Consider the following 21,153-nt stretch of genomic DNA (forward strand, 5'->3'; position numbering starts at 1 on the left):
CACCAATAAGCTAATTAAGCACATGTATAAGGCTGCACATAGGTTTTCATGGGAAGAAAACAATTGGAAAATCCTAAAAAGCAATGGAATAAGTACATACAAGATATACATGATGATTCCAATGCTCCATAGGTCACACTGCTGGCTGTAGTCATAGTTATTGATTATCTCTGGGGCTGTCAAATAATGAGAAAAGGATTAGAAATGTAAATGGAGAAACAAAGGTTCTACTTTTCAATTTCCTTTTCCATTACTTAGCCTGAGCACATTATGTGCTGCTTACCCATGTATAAAGGTGTACCACATGTGTCCTGTAACATCGATTCACGGCCAACACCAGCACCATCCTTCAGCACAGACAAGCCAAAGTCTGTCACCTGGGAACAGAGAAGCAAATGTATTTTCAATAATAGCATGTTCTCTTCCTAAAGGCAGAAACTCACTGAAGGGTATATGACCTCCCATCCTTCTCATACTTCACCCTGTGGGAGTTCATCTCTGGTGCATCTCATTCTGGCCCATAGCACTATCAGCCACTATTCTACATACGTGAGGCAGGACAATTAGTATCAGAAGGCTACTCTCCTGTTGAATTCAATCATGTCATTACTAGGAATCTACCGTGCAGACTTTCCAGCAAAGAGGAAACATGATGTGATTAGATCAGTGATGATCAGAATCAGAACAGACACAGCCAGAGAGTGCTGGAGAAACTCAGGGATTCTGGTAGCATCTGTAGAGTGAAAACCAGAGTTTCACATTTCAAGGCCAGAGACTCATAAATGCTAACTGTTTTTCTCTCCACCAATGCTGGCAGACCTGCTGAGTTTTTCCAGCACTTTCTGGGTTGTTAGTTTCATATCTCCAGTGTCTGCAGTTTTTTTTAAAATTTACTTTGTGATCAGAATTGGAATGGCTGGTCAATATCTATAGCATTATCTAGAAAATTACGGTTAAACTGACTATTTAAAAGAATGGTTGTGCATAAGGTAAGATGAAGACTTTTTAGACTAAAACATCACATCTTAAAATCATCCAGCTGCCTTAAAGGTATAGTACCTTTTGGAGATCTGTGCAATAACACAACATTCCCCGTTTCCTTTGAAGAATAGGGAACCTGTTCTGAAACAAAAACCTGAAAGAACTGTGGATGCTGGAAATCTGAAACAAAAATAGAAATTCCTGGAAAATCTCAGTAGGTCTGGCAAATAGAACTTCGAATTAATATTTCAAGTCCAGTGACTCTTCTGCTCTGCTCATATTTAGTGTTCCAGAAAACTGCAATAGCATTTGGAGTACAGAAACAAGTTGGTAAATATAATCCATATGCTTTTGGAATTTATCCTCGCTCACAGATAATCCAAATGATCATCTGAGAAAATGGTATCTATCTGAAGTGTGTTCTAAAAGTTGTATATCCTAGTTGCTGAGGAAAGATGGAGGAACCAATATCCTAATTCAATCAAGGGAAAGTGCTTGGTTCTGAGAATTTGGGATTAAGCTTTTCCAGGTAGGAATGTTGGTTGAGTATCTTTTTAGCTCAATTTTCAGATGCTTTGAAATTAAACATACTCATATAGTGCCATCTTTCTTCAAAGTAAAAGTAAAATCATAGCACCGATCAGTTAGTGCTCAACTTTGCAAATGATGTTGTTTTGTATCATAATGATCCTGAATGTACTTACAAGGAGCGTTGATGCTGGGCTCTACATCTTTCAGATGTAACACTGCATCTCTTTAAAGATTAAAGGTGTTTTAAAGTTATTTATGGAATTAAAGGGTAGAGTTTAGTCAAGTCAAGGATAGATTTGATGCTACTGTATGGAATCTTTGGTGTTGGAACTGATGAGTTCATTACCCTATTGATGATAATAATACTTTCATCCATCCATGCAGGTAGACCAATGATGGGACGTCCTGCGGTATCAATGATATAAAACATTTCTGATGTCCATCACAAGGAGCCTTATCAACATTTAAAATGGATAATGCCAATGCAAGAGATGTCAGTCCCATTGTAAGCTATTAGTTTATGATGTGCGGACTGCATAACACTGCCTGTTTCTTGAGTACATTTCATGAAAAATGCCTAAGGGATGAAGTTTACATTTGTACAACTGTCAAATTTGGCAATTAGCTCACATTGCCTTTTTCTTTCAGCATATGTCACTTGGATGGAGGTAAAGGCTTCTATTTTTTTGACAGCATCCATGCGGTGTGTCAGACTAACCACATGTACCGTCTGACTAGAGTCTAACTCTTGGAATTGCTTGCATGCAATGAAAAGAAGTTTAGAAATGCCTTTGACATTTTTCTTTTGTTTGTTTGTCTTCAAATATTGGTGTACAGTGAAGTGTTGCAATTTGGGTTTCTACGAGGATTTGGACTTCTTGTATTTTTTAATTTACTTCTTGTGGAACAGGAACTTGCATATGAAACGCTGGGCAATGTTTTGGTGGGTAAAACAGCCCACATCTCTTACAGGATTTGACTGTGTTGCTGAACCTATTGGCAGCTGCAGTAGTGTTGCAGACTGGAGGACCTATCAGTGTTGCTGTCCTGCTACATTTACTTTGAGCCTGCACTCTTCTTCTTGTGTCAATGTAATAATCTTTAAGTTTGAAAAGCAGGGCCTTTCAGGATCAGAGGCAGTGACCATTCCATAAGCCTTTCAGTTATGTAAGCTAGGTGAATCAATATCTGTCTATGAATTGGTTGATTGTTTCATTGTCTGCTGTCAATATAAAATGAACATAAGCCTATGTTCCCTGAAGTTGATTTGGATCTTAAGCTGATCTTCTAAAAATTGGGAATCTGAGACAAGATCCTTGAAGCTATTTAAAAAAAAAATCAAGTTTTTCATTTTACTTATCCTTCATTTCCCAATGTGATAAGAAGTTTGACTGTCCATCTTTCTTTAACAGCCTTTGGTAAATAGAGATTTGTTCTTTCTTTCAATAACTGAAGTTCTGACAAGATGCCACTAGAGTACCAATGCATGATCAAATATTTGGTTTCTGTTCTTACTGTGCAGCATTTGCTCTTCAAGAATGTCAGTACAAAAAGAATCTGTATTGCAGTGTAATCATGTTATTAGACTCATGGAGTCATTGAGTCAGGCAGCACAGAAACGGGTACTTCAGTCCAACCAGCCTGGGCCAAACACAATTCCAAACTAAACTAGTCCCACTTGCCTGCTCCTGGCTCATATCCCTCCAAACCTTTTCTATTCATGTACTTATCTAAGTGTCTTTTAAATGTTGTAACTTGACCACATTCACCACTTCCCCAGGATGTTCATTCTACTTACAAATCACCATCTTGTAAAAAATTGCCCCTCATGTATTTTTAAAATATTTGCCCTCCCACCTTAAAAATGTCTCCTTGTCTTGGAATCCTCCATCCCAGGGAAAAGACACCTACCATTAACCCTATCTATACCCCTCATGACTTTATAAACCAATGTAAGGTCACCTCTGAACCTCCTACACGCCAGTGAAAAAAGTCCGAGCCTATCCATCCTGTTTTACAACTCACCCCCTCCACTTCTCTCCTTGTTGCGGATTTCTTCTTTTATTTTGAAAGAACTAGCTGAGCAGTGCCTGGATGTTGCTTCGGTGCCATGCCAGTAATGGAGTGACATAATGCATTCTTTTTACTGCTTTTATACCATTTCCAAAAAGACAGAATAGCAGAATCTACTGACAACTAGGTACGGATAGGTTTGAGCAAAATATAGCATGCTGTTTTTGTCTAATGTTTTGGTTGCGCTTCTTTCCAGGATCATTTTTTAAAAATTGGACATACTGTGGCTTTGTGCTTTTTCTTAAAAGAGGGAGAGAGTATTCACAACTGTTTCTCTGCTATCATTATCACATTTCAGTACAGTTGTTGTTTTCAGCATTGATTGTTAGCTATGAACTGCAGATTTGAACTCAGACAGATAACAGGTGATAGTTAACTAAATAATTCTCACAACTGCCATTTATATTATCACCTTCTAGTTTTGGTACTGACTTGTTGTAGCTGGTTTCTGGTGCTCACTTGCTATCACCCAATCTTGTACCCTTTACTTGCTGCAACTATGTAATGTTCTTTTCTATTTGTTAGCTTGTGTAAACATAGAACATAGAACAGTACAGCACAGAACAGGCCCTTCAGCCCACAATGTTGTGCCGACCATTGATCCTCATGTATGCACCCTCAAATTTCTGTGACCATATACATGTCCAGCAGTCTCTTAAATGACCCCAATGACCTTGCTTCCACAACTGCTGCTGGCAACGCATTCCATGCTCTCAACTCTCTGCGTAAAGAACCTGCCTCTGACATCCCCTCTATACTTTCCACCAACCAGCTTAAAACTATGACCCCTCGTGCTAGCCATTTCTGCCCTGGGAAATAGTCTCTGGCTATCAACTCTATCTATGCCTCTCATTATCTTGTATACCTCAATTAGGTCCCCTCTCCTCCTCCTTTTCTCCAATGAAAAGAGACCGAGCTCAGTCAACCTCTCTTCATAAGATAAGCCCTCCAGTCCAGGCAGCATCCTGGTAAACCTCCTCTGAACCCTCTCCAAAGCATCCACATCTTTCCTATAATAGGGCGACCAGAACTGGACGCAGTATTCCAAGTGCGGTCTAACCAAAGTTTTATAGAGCTGCAACAAGATCTCACGACTCTTAAACTCAATCCCCCTGTTAATGAAAGCCAAAACACCATATGCTTTCTTAACAACCCTGTCCACTTGGGTGGCCATTTTAAGGGATCTATGTATCTGCACACCAAGATCCCTCTGTTCCTCCACGCTGCCAAGAATCCTATCCTTAATCCTGTACTCAGCTTTCAAATTCGACCTTCCAAAATGCATCACCTCGCACGTAACGTACACTACAGACACTTGTGTCCTTATTGAGACAGATATCTGGAAATTAACTAACAATAAGCCTCACATATTGATATGACATCTTTGATTTGTATATTGTCTGAGTTATATCTTTATTTATATCACTAATACATTACATACAGAGTTACTAACTGGCTAACTGACTGACTGTTCAGAGAATGAGATATTTTATTCTAGAGCATCACGTACTGTGATATATTCTAGCTACCTTTTTAAGACTAATACAATACAGCGTGGCTAAATACCAGAGAGCACAGATATAAGAGTGTTTTGGGGGAGAGGAAATAATTTTTCTCCTAGAAGTAGTCAAGGCTCAGAACTCTCTGATTGCAAAAGTGGTAGATGCTGAAACACTCACCACATTTAAAATGTAATTGTTTGTCTATTTGAATAGCCATGATCTGCAGGGCCATGGACCTACTGCAGGATGGTGAGAATTAGACTGGGCATGACCAGCACAGGCTCAAATCAGAAAATTGTTTTCTTTCTGCGTCATAAACTTGCAACCATTTCCATAGATAAGAGGCTTAACCTAATGGTTGAGTCTGTTAAATACCTCTTTTTGTCACCATAATTAGAGAGTTCCTGGAAGGAAATATAAAAACTTAAAACAAAACTAATGAACTCTGAAGAGAAACTGAGTTAAATACTGTCAGAAAAGAAAAGTATCTTTTGGTTTTGATATTGAAGCTAGCAAGTGAATTGAGACGAGCAGAATTAGTGGACTATCCATGAACTAATAAAGCTTCATCTCAACTCCCACTATCAAATGCAGGAGTTGAAATGAATAATGGACAAAATTAAAAGAATGATGGCTAAGTGTACAAATTGCTGATTGCAAAGTATAATGAATGGTAACAGAGGGCGCATCTTCGGTAAAACTTACTTTGATATTAAGTTTTAGTTCCTCATCATCTGCATTGTTATTGCTTTTTACCAGGATGTTTTCCAGCTTCAGATCTCTGTGAATAATATCTTTAAAAGAAGATAGTTAATTAAAATAAATGAGTGTTGAGCAATAGAGTAAGTCTAAAATAATTATCACAGCTCTCATGTCAATGTGACTATATCTTAATCAGACAGGACATGACGTCAAGTTTGAGAGTTCAAGACCTAGCAATCTACTGCTCAAAGCCCAGATAAATCAATTGTATTTTCATTTCATAACTCCATAGGAAGTAACTGTTAGGCAAAGGAATTAATAACTGGAAAAGCTCCCCTGGTGCTATTTCCCATTGGAAAAATGGAACAATGAATTTCAAAATTTCACTAGTCTGGTTTGTTTGAGATTCCTGAGCCTGGAATCTTCAATGGGTGCTCTTAGTTTTCTTCTGACAACGGTACAAGTTCAAAGCTTCTGTAGAGATACTTCCTTGGATTCAGTGACATCAGTGTAAGCCAGTCACAAACCTATCACAGAGATAGCAAGAACTGCCAATGCTAGAGGCAGAAAGAAAAACAGTGTGGAGCTGGAGGAACACAGCAGGCCAGACGGCAGAGGAACAGGAACGTTGATGTTTCGACCTGGGACCCTTCTTTGTTCCTGACCTGAAACAACAACTTTCCTGCTTCTCTGATGCTGCCTGGCCTGCAGTGTTCCTCCAGCTCCACACTGTGTTATCACAAACCTATCACGTTATGGCTCTGCTGCCCATATATTAATCAATCTGATTGTGTAACATAGGGGACAGAAAGTGTATACCTCCCTCTCATCACACAGCAGGACAAACTTGTCCAGCGTTCCCACTACATTGAACTGATTTTTACCCAAGATTTCCCAAACCAGAGCAAATCTAAATGAAGAAATTGTAAGAAGAAATTACTGGCAGTGTAAATTGAGCAGTAGTGATTGATTGTACTAGTTTAAAAACCACAGTGTTGGAAACCAGGAAAAGTATTAGTCACATCTATAAACTAAATTTACCAGATGGTGAATTCCCTACTAATTGTAATCACGGGGGACCTTCTATAGGTTTAAATTTTATTTTAATATTTATACATTATTTTAAAGTTGCAAGTGGCCTTAATATATATGTTTTAGTAGCTTAGGGTTTCTTTATTTCAATTTACTAAGAAATTTTGTATGCCAACGTAACTAACCAATTATAAAGTTTTAAAGTATCTTTCAGTTATTTAAAATCAAGTTACAATTGCTGAATCAGACATTTTAGTTAAGAATGGTTTTCTTTGTGATAATTGCCTAAATATTGGGAAGACTGTTTTCAAAGTTTGTCATTGTTTCATTTCTCCAAACTCTATCTCTTAGTCTCCATCCCTTTAAAGCAGCTCAGTAATAACTCCATCCTTTTCCTGGCAACTAACTGCAATCAGTCCAGACTGTTTGCAAACTCAGTGTCATATTTGACGCCGTCATGAGCTTCTCTTCATACATTTGACCTGTCACTGAGAATGCCAATATCCACTTCTGCAATATCATCTGACTTTAGCCAGGCCTCAGTTTATCTACTCCTCAAACCCTCATTCGTCAACCCTGGACTTCACTTTTCCTGCACATTTGTGGCCGGGCTCCCATGTTCCACCCCCTGTAAATTTGAGGCCATTCAACTCTGCTGCCTGATCCCATTTTGCTCTAGGTCTCACTCACCCATCACTTCTGTGATCTTTGACCAATACTGGTTTCCACGTTCGTGATGTCCAGATGTTTAAAATATTTTCATGTTTCTGTATAGCTGCATCCTTCCATAACACTAATCTCCTCCAGCCCTCCACCCTTCCAAGACACCAGCCAAGTTAATTGAGCTAAGCGGCCTCTTGAACATCTCGATTTTAATTGCTCTACTGTTGGCGACTATTCCTTCAGTCACCCCAGGCCTAAAACCCTGAATTCCTTCACCACCTCTTGAGTTCTCTTTAACATGCTGCTCTAAAGACTGCCCTTCTGACCAAACATTTTTGGCATCTGACCTAAAATCTCCATTTGTGGCTACTTATCAAATTGTTTTATTTTTCTCTGGTAAAATGCTTTTGGTAGGGTAGTGCGCTATAAAATTCCTCAGCATATTTTCTGCTCCAATCATAAAGCTACACTATTGTCACTCTTTAAATATGGAAAGGAGCAGTTGTTAAACAATTTACATTCTAAAATGCTGCCTGATTATGCTGGCTTGTGGAATATTTGATTTTTGGAAATGTCAAACTGAATCTGGGCAAAGTGCAAAGAAAATCTCTCCGAATACTCATGCAATTTGCAGATGGAGCACTGATTGTCCCAAGGTGGAACCTCGTGGCCTGATTCTTCAGAGCATGCTGCCATGTATTACTCCTGCCTTTCATTTGGTAGACAGCTTGCACTTTATTTACATGAGGTCAGTATTGAGCTGCCCTATTTCTTAGGTAGACAGAGCGCATTTGGAACAACTGTACAAAGTGGATTTGCCAAATTAGATCATGCAGTTTCTTTCTAAATATACAAAATAATTAATGACCACCTGAGGCTGGTATACAATAGGTGTGATGTGCTCGTTGATTACTGAGGCAGTATAATGGATTACTCATTGTTTTTGATCTTAGGGGAAACACGTCAATGTCTCGTCACTCATTCGCATTTTCACCACCTTTTGTTTTAGTATGTTTTTTAATATCTATTAACTGAAGCAAATGTGCCTATATTGCTTCCAATGCTTGTCTTACTGGATGAGTAGTTAATGTTGAGAAATTGGTTCAAATCCCAACAATGCAGTTGAGGAATTTAAACTCACAAAGTTAATTAATTAAATAAACGAAATGCTGATATCAGTGATGGGCACCAAGCAACAGCTGAATTGTCATGGAAACCAATATTCTTTACGCAAGGAAACTTGTCTGTAGTTAGATCAAAATAAACTGCAGGCCCTCGGCAATATCTTGATCTCTTGACTACCCTCCAAGATGGGGTAGCAAGTCACTTACTTGTATCAAAACCACATTGAAAATCTACAATCCACTTAATCTGTGTTAGTTTGAGAAGGCAGCTCATCACCACCTTTTCAAGGACAATTAGAAATGAACAATAAATGCTGGGTATGCCAATAATCCCCATGTGTCTTGAATGATTGTTTCTCTAAAACCTAACATTTAAGCATCACAGTTTCTAAATCATTTACAGAGAATATTGATGTTTTTCTAACTCTCTAAATAGGACATGCATTCATCCTAAATTTGGGCATGAAGATATGTTAGTCTTAGATGCATACAAATTAACCAGATGATGAATTTTAACATCATAGCAAGTTATATGGTTCACACAATATGGACCAGGAGGACAAAATGTTTCTCTAAATTCCATCCGAGCTGACCCCAATTATTTACAAGGAGTGATGCCGCAAAGCTTTGCTTGATTTAACATTTCAATTCAGAAAATAATAGCTTCCCGAGTCACGGTTGATTATTTGCTTGAATCTCTGGAGTGGGCTCGAACCCACAACCTTCTGACTTGGGCAGTCAGTCTGCCCACTGACCCAAACCTGAAGCTTTATCTGTGACCTATTCTAACACTCCATGAAATTCTGGGCTGCTTAAAAAATTGGTATTATGCAACGTTGTTAAATTGTTCGAGCGACAACAAAGCAAACTTGAATACTAAGATCTAACACGTGGGTAATAATGTCAGAAAGTGCTGGAAAACCTCAACAGTTCTGGCAGCAACTTATGGAGAGAAATCAGAGTTAATGTTTCAGGTCCAGTGACCCCTCTCCAGAGCATTTGAGTCCCTGAGTTTAGGAGATGAATGCGTGAACTCATTGAGATGCTTAAACTGATTAAAGCATTTGGTTGAGTACTCAGAGAGAATGACTCCCTCTGGAAGAGGGGTTCAGAGCAGATGGGCAAAATTTACTTTTAGAGATAGATCGATCAAGAATGATGCCAGGAAGCATGTCTTCATCCAAATAGTTACAATAGGCTAAAAATCTCTGTCAAAAAGACTGAGTCAGTGAGCATTTCTGAAGAGGAACTGAGATTTCTTTTGCTAGCTGGGAGAAGAATTGTGAAAATAATGTCGGTAAAAGGAGTTGAGATACAGGCATATATAGGCTCTGGGGGCTGAATAGCTAAATCCTGTCCCTAGATTACTATCTCAAGGATAAATTGAACATGTGAAATGTGCCACAATGTTGTTACAATTTTGTTTTTCATGATATGTTAAGTTGGAAACTGGTATGACATTTTTAACAAACATATGCAACATAAATCTCAATAATGATGCAAGATTTGTAACAAATGTATTGATTGTAACACAGCGAATTGTAGCATTTTCAATCTAATATTTCTAAAGGCAGGCACAAATAAGTTGAGATAACTGTGTGGAGCTGGATAAGCACAGCAGGCCAAGCAGCATCAGAGGAGCAGGGAAGCTGATGTTCCGGGCCTACACCTCGAAACATCAGCTTTCCTGCTCCTCTGATGCTGCTTGGCCTGCTGTGTCATCGAGCTCTACACCTTGTTATCTCAGATTCTCCAGCATCTGCAGTTCCTACTGTCTCACAAATAAGTTGCTTGTGTTTGACCATTTGCGGATATCCAGTATAAACGAGTAGAACATATCTAATTACAGAGGCATGTCAGCAAGTATTAGCTACGATGCCACTACCATAAAAGTAACACAGAATATCTTACCATTCTTGTGGAGGTAAAAGATGGCACTGGCCAAGCTGGATATAATGTGTTTTGTTTCAGATTCACTCAGGTGGCCTTTCTCTTCCAGAATTCCCTTCAGCTCCCCAAGCTCGCAGAGTTCAATGACAAGGTAGACTTTCTAACAGAACAGAGAAGTGGAAGAGAATAGAAGGTCTTTGGTTAACTGTTGCATTTGTAGAGTCATGGAGCCCCATTGTCATTTCGATGTCACCCAGTAAAAGAGTGGCAGAATGTGAAACAATTTACTCAATGAGTGAGACAGGAAGAGAAATGGCTAACTTTTATAGGCTGCCAAAAGTAGTTTCACTTGGGATCCTTCCACTAGCATTGAGAGGATATATTAATTCATCAGGCAGGATTGCATTCTAACCCAGGAATTGATTCTCTAAAACATAGCATTGTGTCAGATTTTCATCAATACCACAGTGTCATTCTTGAAACAGATACACCTTCTTCAGAGCCTGCTCTCAGACTGTCAGGATGTCTGACAGTCCTGTTTATATCTGTCAGCCAGGGGTCCCTGATTGGATCAGGTCGACAGTCCCAATCAGGGAACACAAACTCTATGAGGTCCACCTGGCTGGCCACGTTACAATCACTACAGTGCCATCTGTAGGCAGGAGCTGGAGATGCACAGGAAAGATCAATGTGTTGCCTCACAGTGATGAGGTGCCCTCCTACTGATCCCACTGACCCTAACATCACTGGCAATCACTGCTTGAATTAAACTTCCGACTGCAGTTATATTTGACTGATAGTACTTAACTGTCACTGTGACTGTCTTACTTGTCTCTTTTTAAGTCGAATAACTTTATAAATTTTTGGAGTATATTTAATATTTTCCACAGTACAAGGAATTGGGTAACCTGATAGAAACTAAGCCCTGCTCTACAGCTCTCTGTAAGTGGGTAACACAAGTCTTTTGAGTTAGATCCAGACAAGAGTAGAAATTCCCAAAAGTACAGCTTCAGAATATAGGAAGGAATAACAAACAAGAATTGCAGTAATTTCCCAGGACTGCTTTTTCTTTCAAAAACAACAAATGCTGGAGATCATAGCAGGTCAGACAGCATCTATGGAGAGAGAGAGAAGCTAATGTTTCAAGCCAGAGCTGAAGTGAAGTGTGAAAGTGACAGCATTTACGGCTGTGGGAACACGGTGCGAGGGTGGTGTGTGTAGGGTGCTGGGGGAGAAAGGATGTTGAGAGTTCAGATTAAGTGATCAGAATGTGAGAATGGCAGAACATTGGTGCATGTACCTGCCAGACTGGAAAGAACTGACAGTCCCACTGGGGTAGGAGTAGAGGAGAGAGGACATGATAACAGAGAAAGTAACAAGCAAAGCTAAAAGAAAGGGAAGGAATGGTAATAAGAAAAGTTAAAAGAAAGGGAAGGAATGGTAATAAGAAAAGCTAAAAGAAAGAGCAAAATTGTGGTCATTCACTTTGGAATGAAGAAAAATCAGAAAAAAACTTATTAATTGTGAAAAGTTAGAAGCAGTGAAGGTCAAAAGAGACTTAGGGCTCCATGAACATTGATTTAAAAAATCTCCAAAAGGTATAAGGAAAATCAACAAGTCCATTGGAATACTAGGTTCATATCAAGATAAGGATCATAAATCATAGAATAGCCAGACAAAGATTTGTGTGGATCAAATGGAGTACTGGAGTATTATGTGGAGTAGTGTCTTCAGTTCTGGGAATGACACTAAGCAATGACATAGTCATCTCTGTGGGACAGCAGCACTGTTTTACTCCAATGAGGAGATCTTTCATGGTATGTAGGCATCATTTATTGCCTTCTCTCTAATTGCCCACTGAGTGGTTTCCTCAGCCTTTTCAGATGGAAGTTAAGGCTCATCCACGTTATTGTGGGTTTGGAGTCACATGTAGGCCAGACCAGGTAAGGACGGCAGATTTCATTCCCAAAAGGACATTTAGGAAACAGATGGCTCAGTGATAGCTAACTAAATTTAGTCAATGTTAGCAAGATCTAGTCTAATGTTTATTAATACTGAAACTAGCTTCCTATTCCAGATTTTACTTATTTCATTTTCACTAGCTGCAATAGATTTGAACCTGTTGTGTCCTCCGAACAGTTTGGCTGTCTAAAATATTAGTCCAGTGACACAAGGATGATTCCACTGATCTTCCCACTTATACGAGTTTGTATTTGCAATTCCGTCGTCTGCGGACATAATTGACTTTGAAAGAGTGAAATCAAAAACCAAAAAACTGGAGTTTGCTTTGTATCCAAATGATTAGAGAAGAGTTGTGGAAATTTAAAGAGAGAGAGAGAGACAGTGTGTTTTAAGACTGCCCAGAACACAGGGCGACGTGACTTTGAGCCACTAGTTACTCAGATTCCGGAAACTACACTATTCCCATTTAAGAAGACAGATGGGTTTGCGTCAATGGTTAATCATGTTGTGTAACAGTGCTCTGTATTAAGCTCATTAGAGTGAGTAGTTCCATTTTGAAACAATGCTCAGATTTTAAACAAAGTGATTTGTTTTCTTGCTCATTAGATAGAATATACCAAGCTCAACATTTTTTTTCTTTGTAACCGTTGCGTTCCTCTCCCAGGCTAGAACTTTTAAAATGTATGGAGAACTGGTGTAGGAAAGTACATTAAAATGGTGAAATTTTGCAGTTATTATTTTAAGTGGGGTGAAAATTGATCTTGGGACTATTGAAGGAAAACATGGCACTAGCAGGGGGAGTAGCCATTTAGTCCCAAACCCTCCTCTAACATTCAATCAGATCCTAGTTAGAACTATGTCCTAACTCTATATCTGCCTTTGCTAACCATTGCTTCATAACTTTGCTTAACTGAAATCTATCAATTGCAAATTTAAATGAGTAGTTAATCAATGTTCAAATTGCTGCCATTGGTGTACATATGAATGTTTCCTAACTTAATTTCTGAAAGGCCTGGCTCTAAATTAATAAAATATCACCCATAGGAAAAGGTTCAATAAAGAAAAACTCTCTGCTTCCCAAAAGTTTTGATTGAACCACACTTAATCTTTGACATTCCAGAGAATACAATCCCAATATACAATCTTCTCATTGGAGTAAAACAGTGCTGCTCTCCCACAGAGACTAATATATCATTGCTACAGTATCATTCCCAGAGCTGAATACACTACTCCACGTAATACTCCAGTACTCTATTTGGTCCACCCAAATCTTTGTCCGGCTGTGCCGTAACTTATAATCCCTGTTTTTTATAATCATCTTGATATGAACCCGGCATTTTAATAGACATTTTGATTCTGCCTTACATTTTTTGGAGATTTGTTAAATTAACGTACATGGATCCCCAAGTCTCTTTTGACCTTCACTGCTTCTAGTTTTACACAATTAAGAACATTTTCTGACCTTTCTTCCATCCAAAATAGATGACCACACAAACTTGTCCACGTTGAAATTCATCTAACTCAGATTTGCCTGTTCACTGAATCGATAAGTACAGTGAATCCCTATTTAACATTGTGTCTCCATTCCTGGGAATTACTACTTTAAGTGAAATGACTTCCCATGGGAATTGATGTTAAAGCCAAAGTTAGGTTCTTAAGGGCTTGTCTGGAATTACAGTACCATACATGTGCAACACTGTGCATTCCTAACTGAAATAACTTACAAAATGAAATAAATCACTGGATGAGTTAGGCTGAAGAGCCTGTTTCTGTGCTGTGTAACTCTATGGCTGAATACAGCAGAGATGTTGTTTAAAAAGAAAATCGCATTCACCTGAAAGGGTTATCCAAGGATTATTGAATGGTTTACCTTAGCTCCTCCAGGTGGATCACTCTGTAACCCTTAATGCTATAATTTATCATCTGTTCACTTGGACACTGTGTGCTCTATTTGGGTTGTGCTCTGTAAGGATTTCCACTGCCTCTTCCATGATTTGGAAACCTGTTGGCAATACTTGTTATAGATAACACTCAAGGGGTTGGTGTTCTGCCACAGGCTCATTAGCTGCTTTAATCCTCAGCAGACAATTCCTCTACATGGAATGCAAACAATTTCACCGCATCAGCCCTATGCAGTTCACCAAAACTAGCCTCCCTCACCTTGGTCATGATTTCACACTCAACCTAGGAAATAGGATTGCAAGAATCTCCTTCACTACTGACAACCTTGGGCCACAGGTTCTGCCACAAACCACTGAAACACAATGACAAGATGTCATCCCATGCATCAGTGCAATTGTCAATGCCCTTGAAAATGTTGTATGCTTGCCAAAACTCCCTGATTGATGGTGCTTTCTTACCATTTAGCATCTTGATGAAATGGGTCAGAGTATGGCATGGATAGTAAGTTTTGGATGGCTGTGTGGCTCCCTGATTCTTGAGATGTATCATTGGAACATGGTGCATGGGAAATCGTGTCTCACTAACCTGACTGAATTTTATAAAGGTGTGTAAAAATAAGATTGATGAAAGCACAGTGGTGGACATTATCCAAATGGGCTTCAGCAAGCCATTCGACAAGGTTCTGCATGGCAGGCTGGCAGGCAAGGTTAGATCACATGGAATCCAGGGGAATCTAGCCTTTGGACAGAAAATTGGCTTGAAGGGAGGAGATGGGTGGTGGTGAAGAATTGTTTTTTGGACTGGAGGCCCATGGCCAGCAGTGTGCCTGAAAGATGAGCGCTAGGTCCACTGCTGTTTGTAATTGATATAAATGATTTGGATATGAATGTAGGAGGGATGATTAGTAAGTTTGACGATGACACTGAAATTGCCAGTGTAGTGAACAGTAAAGAAGATTATCTCAATGTGCAACAGAACCTTGATCAGATGGGCCGAGGATTGGCACGTGGAGTTTAATATAGGTAAATGTGAGGTGCTGTATTTTGGAAAAGGCAAATCAGGGCAGGACTTATACACTTAATGATTAGGTCCTGGGGAGTGTTAAGGAACAAAGAGACCTTTGGGTGGAGGTTGAAACTTCCTTGAAGGTATAGTTATATGTAGACAGGGTAATGAAAAAGGCATTTGGTACGCTTGCCTTTATTGGTCATTGTGTTGTCTATAGGGCTTGGGATGATGTGTTGTGGTTATACAGGACATTGGTTAGGCCACTTTTGGAATACTGTATTCAGTTCTGGTCCCCCTGCTTTGGGAAAGATGTTGTTAAACTTGAAAGAGTGCCAAAAAGATTTACAGGAATGTTGCCAGGCTGGAGGGTTTGAGCTTCAAGGAGAGCCTGAATAGCCTGGGGCTATTTTCCCTGGAGTGCTGGAGACTAAGGGTGTCCCTACAGAAGTTTATAAATTTATTAGGGGTATGGATAGGGTGAATAACCAAAGTCTTTTTCCCAGGGTTAGGGGAATTCAAAACTAGGCAGTATGGGTTTAAGGTGGGCAGGGAAAGATTTAAAAGGAATCTAAGGGGAAACATTCCCATGTAGAGGGTGGTGTGTGTATGGAATGAGCTACCAAAGGAAGGGATGTAGGCTGGTACAATCTAAAAAGCATCTGGATGGATACACGAATGGGAAACTTTTAGAGGGATATGAGCCAAATGCTAGCAAATGGCACTAAGTGAATATAGGATATCTGGTCAGCATGGATGAGTTGGACTGGGATGGTCTGTTTCTGTGCTGTACAACTCTATAACTTTATAACAGGAATAGGCCATTCAGCCCCTTGTGCCTGTTACACCTTTCAATGAGATCGTGACTGATCTGTGGTCCTACTCCATATACCTGCCTTTGGCCCATATTGTTTAATATCTTTGCTTAACAAAAATGTATTTATCTCAGGTTTAAAATTAACAACTGATCTAACATCAACTTACTGGTAGAAGAGAGTTCCAGACATCTACCACCCTTTGTGTGTAGAAGTGCTTCCTAACATCTTTCCTGGACAGTCTGGCTCTAATTCTCAGATGATACCTCTTAGTTGTGGAATCTCCCAACAGTGGAAATAGGTTATCTTTATCAACCCTGTCTTTTCCTAACAATATCATGAAGACTTTGATCTGATCATTCTTAACCTTCCAAATTCTCGAGAAAACAAGCCTAATTTGTAAATCTCACCTTATAGCTGAACCCCTGAAGTCCAGGTATCATTCTTATAAACCTACATTGTACTGTCTCCAAAGCTAATGTATCTTTCTAAGGTGTGGTGCCCAGATCAGCTCACAGTGCTCTAAGTGGGGTTAATCAGGGTTTCGCACAACTGCAGCATATCTATTGTGTCCTTGTACTCCAGTCCTCTAGATATAAAGGCCATATAAATTGGATACATTTTTGTCAAGCAAAGATATTAAATGATATGGGCCAAAGGCAGATATATGGAGTTGGGCCACGGATCAGCCACGATCTCATTGAAAGGTGTAACAGGCACAAGGGGCTGAATGGCCTACTCCTGTTATAAAGTTATAGAGTTGTACAGCACAGAAACAGACCATCCCAGTCCAACTCATCCATGCTGACCAGATATCCTATATTCGTCAAGTGCCATTTGCTAGCATTTGGCCCATATCCTCCGAAAATAGCTTTCTTGATTATTTTCTGTGCCTTTTTGTGGTATTTTAAAGATCTATTCACCTCATTCTCCAAATCTGTTTGGACATCCACTTTGTGAATCTTAATATCATCTAGAGAGTACCGTGTTCTATCCTTTTCTGGTCCAAAATGAATAAGCTCTTAGAATCCCTACACTGTGGAAAAATGGGCAATCAGCCCAATAAGTCCACATCAACTCTCTGAAGAGCATCCCAACCAGACTCACTCCCCTACCAAAATCCCTGCATTTCCCGTGGCTAATCCACCTAACCTGCACATCTTTGGACTGTGGGAGGAAATCCACATTGACACGGGGAGGATATACAAACTCCAGGCAGACAATCGCCCGAGGCTGGAATTGAACCCAGGTTCCTGAGATAGCAGTATTAACCACTGAGCCACTAAGCCTCCCTAACTTATTTACATTGAACCATCTGCCACAGTTTTGCACGATCACCTAGTATAATAATATCTCATTGTATTCTCATGCTATCATCTACGTTGTCTACAATTCCACCTAACTTTTGTTATTTGAAAGCGTGACTTTCTATAACATTATCCAAGTGGTTAATAAATAATGCAAAGTCAGTGTTGGGTGGAAAGTAAATCACTTTCACGTTTTCGGATATTTCAGTTGATGGCTGTATTTTCTCTGGCACAATATGCCTTCCCAACAGGGAGAAAACACAGTGAGAATCATTTCTGAAAATACAAGTCCATCTTGAGTATCATATTAGATGGCAGATGTTTCTTGAAGTAAGCCATCAGTTCTCATGTATTTTGGACATATAGCCTTCAGGGCAGTATCTTCAAATCTCCTGCCATGTTCCTATCAAATAGATGATAGTTAATAGCTTTAAATTCTGGCTTATCTTCTCCTTGATTGAATTATATGTTCTCTAAACAAATCTCATCTCATCAATATTAAAAACCTGTTTTGGTCAGTAGTCGCCTTCTTTAATGACTGTTTTCAAATGGGCATGGATTTGTTCAGCCTAGTGTTCAGTATTGTACAGACAACAATGTCCTGCGAAATGGTCAAAGCATCCACAGTGAGCATGGAAACTAACCCACTGAGATCTCTCTAAGGCCTCATTCAGGGTTTTGGTTAGTTCTTGGGTGACCTTGTTGCTAAGAAGCTTTTTGATTAGTTTTGATCTTTGATCCAAAATTTTTCCATAACTACGTGATGCTGTTTCCAAGTCGACTCACCCTTTCAGCACTTGAATGTGTCACACTGCGTATAAATACTGAAAAAACTGTGGATGCAGTAAATCAGGATCAAAAAAAGACGTTTCTGGAAAAGCTCAGCAGGTCTGGCAGCATCTGTGAAGAAAAAATTAGAGTTAATGTTTCAGCTCTGGCGACCCTTCCTCAGAACTGACCCTCACCGGAACCGAAACGTTAACTCTGATTTTTTTTCTTCACAGATACTGCCAGACCAGCTGAGCTTTTCCAGCAACTTCTGTTTTTAACACTGTGTGTATTTTGGTTTGATTTTGACATCATTGACTCGATTGTTTTCACTTTTATAGGAATTAACCTAAGGATTCGAGAAATTTGAGAATTCTCTTTCCCCTGCTGCAAGATGTTTTAATGTGTCTTGATTGGCACTAAGTAATGGACACTTGGATGATGTAGCATTGTGGGTGGGGATGTGTGATCTTCCAACACATGCTGGTGGCAATAAGGAACTTAGATAATCTCCCCCAAAATATCTGATAGATTTTGATAGTCTAGGAGAAAGGAAACTGAGGGGTAACTTTTTCACAACGAGGGTAGTGCGTGTGTGGAACGAGCTACCAGAGAGGTGCTACAGGCAGGTACGGCTATGACATTTAAAAGACATGTAGACAAGTACATGGATAGGAAAGGTTTAGAGGGATATGAGCAGGCAAATGGGACTAGATCAGTTTAGGAAACCTGATCGGCACAGATGAGTTGGGCCAAAGGGCCTGTTTCTGTACCGTATGACTCTATGATCTCTTTGTTGCAGCAAACTCACTACCACCATTTGCTGTGTGCTTCTGCCTTGTGTTTAAAACCCTACGGGTCACACCATCTCCAGTATCTCACCTCGCTCTTTCTCCTTTCCCACTCTGGTCTGTCTCTCTCCCACACCACTCTGCCTCTCTTTTTCTCTCCTTTTGCTTTCACTCTCTCAATCTGTCTCGTTTCCTCCTTTTAAAAACAATCAAATTCCTTTGAGTTACCATGGTGCCAATCAAGTGGCATGTCAGGTCTGATGCTGGATGGTGTACAATGTGGGAATAAAATGAGAAATACTGATCTGGCATGAGAAAGCAGGTCATAGAGTCATAGATATGTACAGCTTGGAAACAACCCATCCATGGAGTCTAACCGACCCATGGGGTCCAACCCATCCATGCCAACCAGATATCCTAAATTAATCTAGTCCCATTTGCTAGCATTTGGCTCATAAGTCCTGGCAGCATCTGGAGGAAAGGAGCAATCAATATTATACAAAGTTCAAAGCTTGTTTTCCTAAGTATTTAGCTAGAAAGCCATTACCTTTGTTGTTTCATAAACTTCTTCTAGTTTAATTATATGTTCATGGTCCACCATCTTCAAGATGGCAATCTCCCTCTCCAGCATTTTAACAGCATGGCTTCCAGCCTGAAATGAAAAGATGGGAGTCTTGTTCGATCTCTACAGCAAATATCATAGCAAACCATTTCGATACAACACACAGAAAGGAGCTTTCTGTTTCCTGGGGCAGTGCAGTTAGTGTTTAGATTCCTACAATTCAAATATGTCAGTCAGAGCTTCTCTCCATGAATGCTATCCAATGTCCCCTGCTGGAAGTATTATGTATTGGTGCCAGGTGTGTAGATCTGCAACTGGTTGACTGTCCGATAAGTCACTGACTCCAGCATCTAAGCTGGCACTAATTAATGGACACTTGGATGATGTAGCATTGTGGGTGGGGATGTGTGATCTTCCAACACATGCTGGTGGCAATAAGGAACTTAGATAATCTCCCCCAAAATATCTGATACATTTTGATAGTCTAGGAGAAATATTGGAACATTAAAAGTAGAAGTACAGGTTGCATGTTACCATGTAATATTCAATGACTGGTGGCGACAGCAAAGTGGCAGGGAAATGGGAAGCAAAACAGATAACTGTTAAGTAGATTGAACATGTTTGGCAAAGTGAAACTACACTGATCCCCACAAAGTGATATAAGGGAAACTTCTGGTCGACCATTTTGATGGCCCCAAGGAAAAATCCATCATAAGCACATCCATGCTCAATCACCTACACAATTCTCTTTGTCATAGAAACCTTGCAGAGTGGAAGCAGGCCCTACGGCCCATGAAGTTCACAGTGACCCTCCAAAGAACATCCTACTTAGATCTACTGCATCCCTGTAACTTTGCATTTCCCACAGTTAATCCACCTAACCTATATACTGAACACAGCCAATCCATTTAACCTGCACGGTGTCTTTGGACTATGGGATTAAACAGCAGCACCCAGACAGAATCCACACAGGCACGGGGAAAATGTACAAACACCATACAGACAGCCACCTGAAGGTGGGATTGAACTCAGTTCCCTATTACTGTGAGACAGCTGTGTTAATCACTGAGCGACTATGCAATCTGTGCAGCGAGAGATGAATAAATTAATCTACATATATCCAGAGAGGACTTGACAGGGTGGATGTTGAAGGTATGTTCCTCTTGGGACAATTTAGAACTAGGGGTCATAGTTTAAAGATAACAGGCTGCCCATTTAGGGCACAGATGAAGAAAAACAATGTTCTTCGGAGGGTTAAGAACCTTTCGGAATTGTACTTCTTCAAAAAAGACAGTAGATGCAGAATCTTTAATTATGTTTAAGGCAGATGTAGATAGATTTTCAATGCCCGAGGAGATGAAAGAGTATCAGGGGTGTACTAGAATGTACAGTTGAGGTAAAAATCAGATCAGCCACGATCTTATTGAATGACAGAATAGGCTTGAAGGGTCAAGCAGCTTACTCTTGTTCCATGTTTATATGCTTGAATTAATTATTAGGTAATCAAATGGAGATGATAACACTGCTGCAGGTATGAGGAACT

The 21,153-nt window shown here is 39.7% G+C and overlaps 1 protein-coding gene across 1 annotated transcript in view; it reads right to left on the bottom strand.

Moving 5' to 3' along the window:
• Window positions 1-21,153, bottom strand: part of LOC125463257 (serine/threonine-protein kinase 33-like) — an 84,885-nt gene that overhangs the window by 13,044 nt on the left and 50,688 nt on the right. The window contains exons 4-8 of the mRNA XM_048554298.2: window positions 19,596-19,700; window positions 10,520-10,658; window positions 5,793-5,881; window positions 284-377; window positions 101-176 (exon numbers count right to left, since the gene is read on the bottom strand). Of these exons, the coding sequence (XP_048410255.2) occupies window positions 101-176; window positions 284-377; window positions 5,793-5,881; window positions 10,520-10,658; window positions 19,596-19,700 (503 nt within the window). The remainder of the gene's footprint in view (window positions 1-100; window positions 177-283; window positions 378-5,792; window positions 5,882-10,519; window positions 10,659-19,595; window positions 19,701-21,153) is intronic.

The sequence above is a fragment of the Stegostoma tigrinum genome, chromosome 25 (assembly GCF_030684315.1).
Source record: "Stegostoma tigrinum isolate sSteTig4 chromosome 25, sSteTig4.hap1, whole genome shotgun sequence".
NCBI classification, from domain to species: Eukaryota; Metazoa; Chordata; class Chondrichthyes; order Orectolobiformes; family Stegostomatidae; genus Stegostoma; species Stegostoma tigrinum.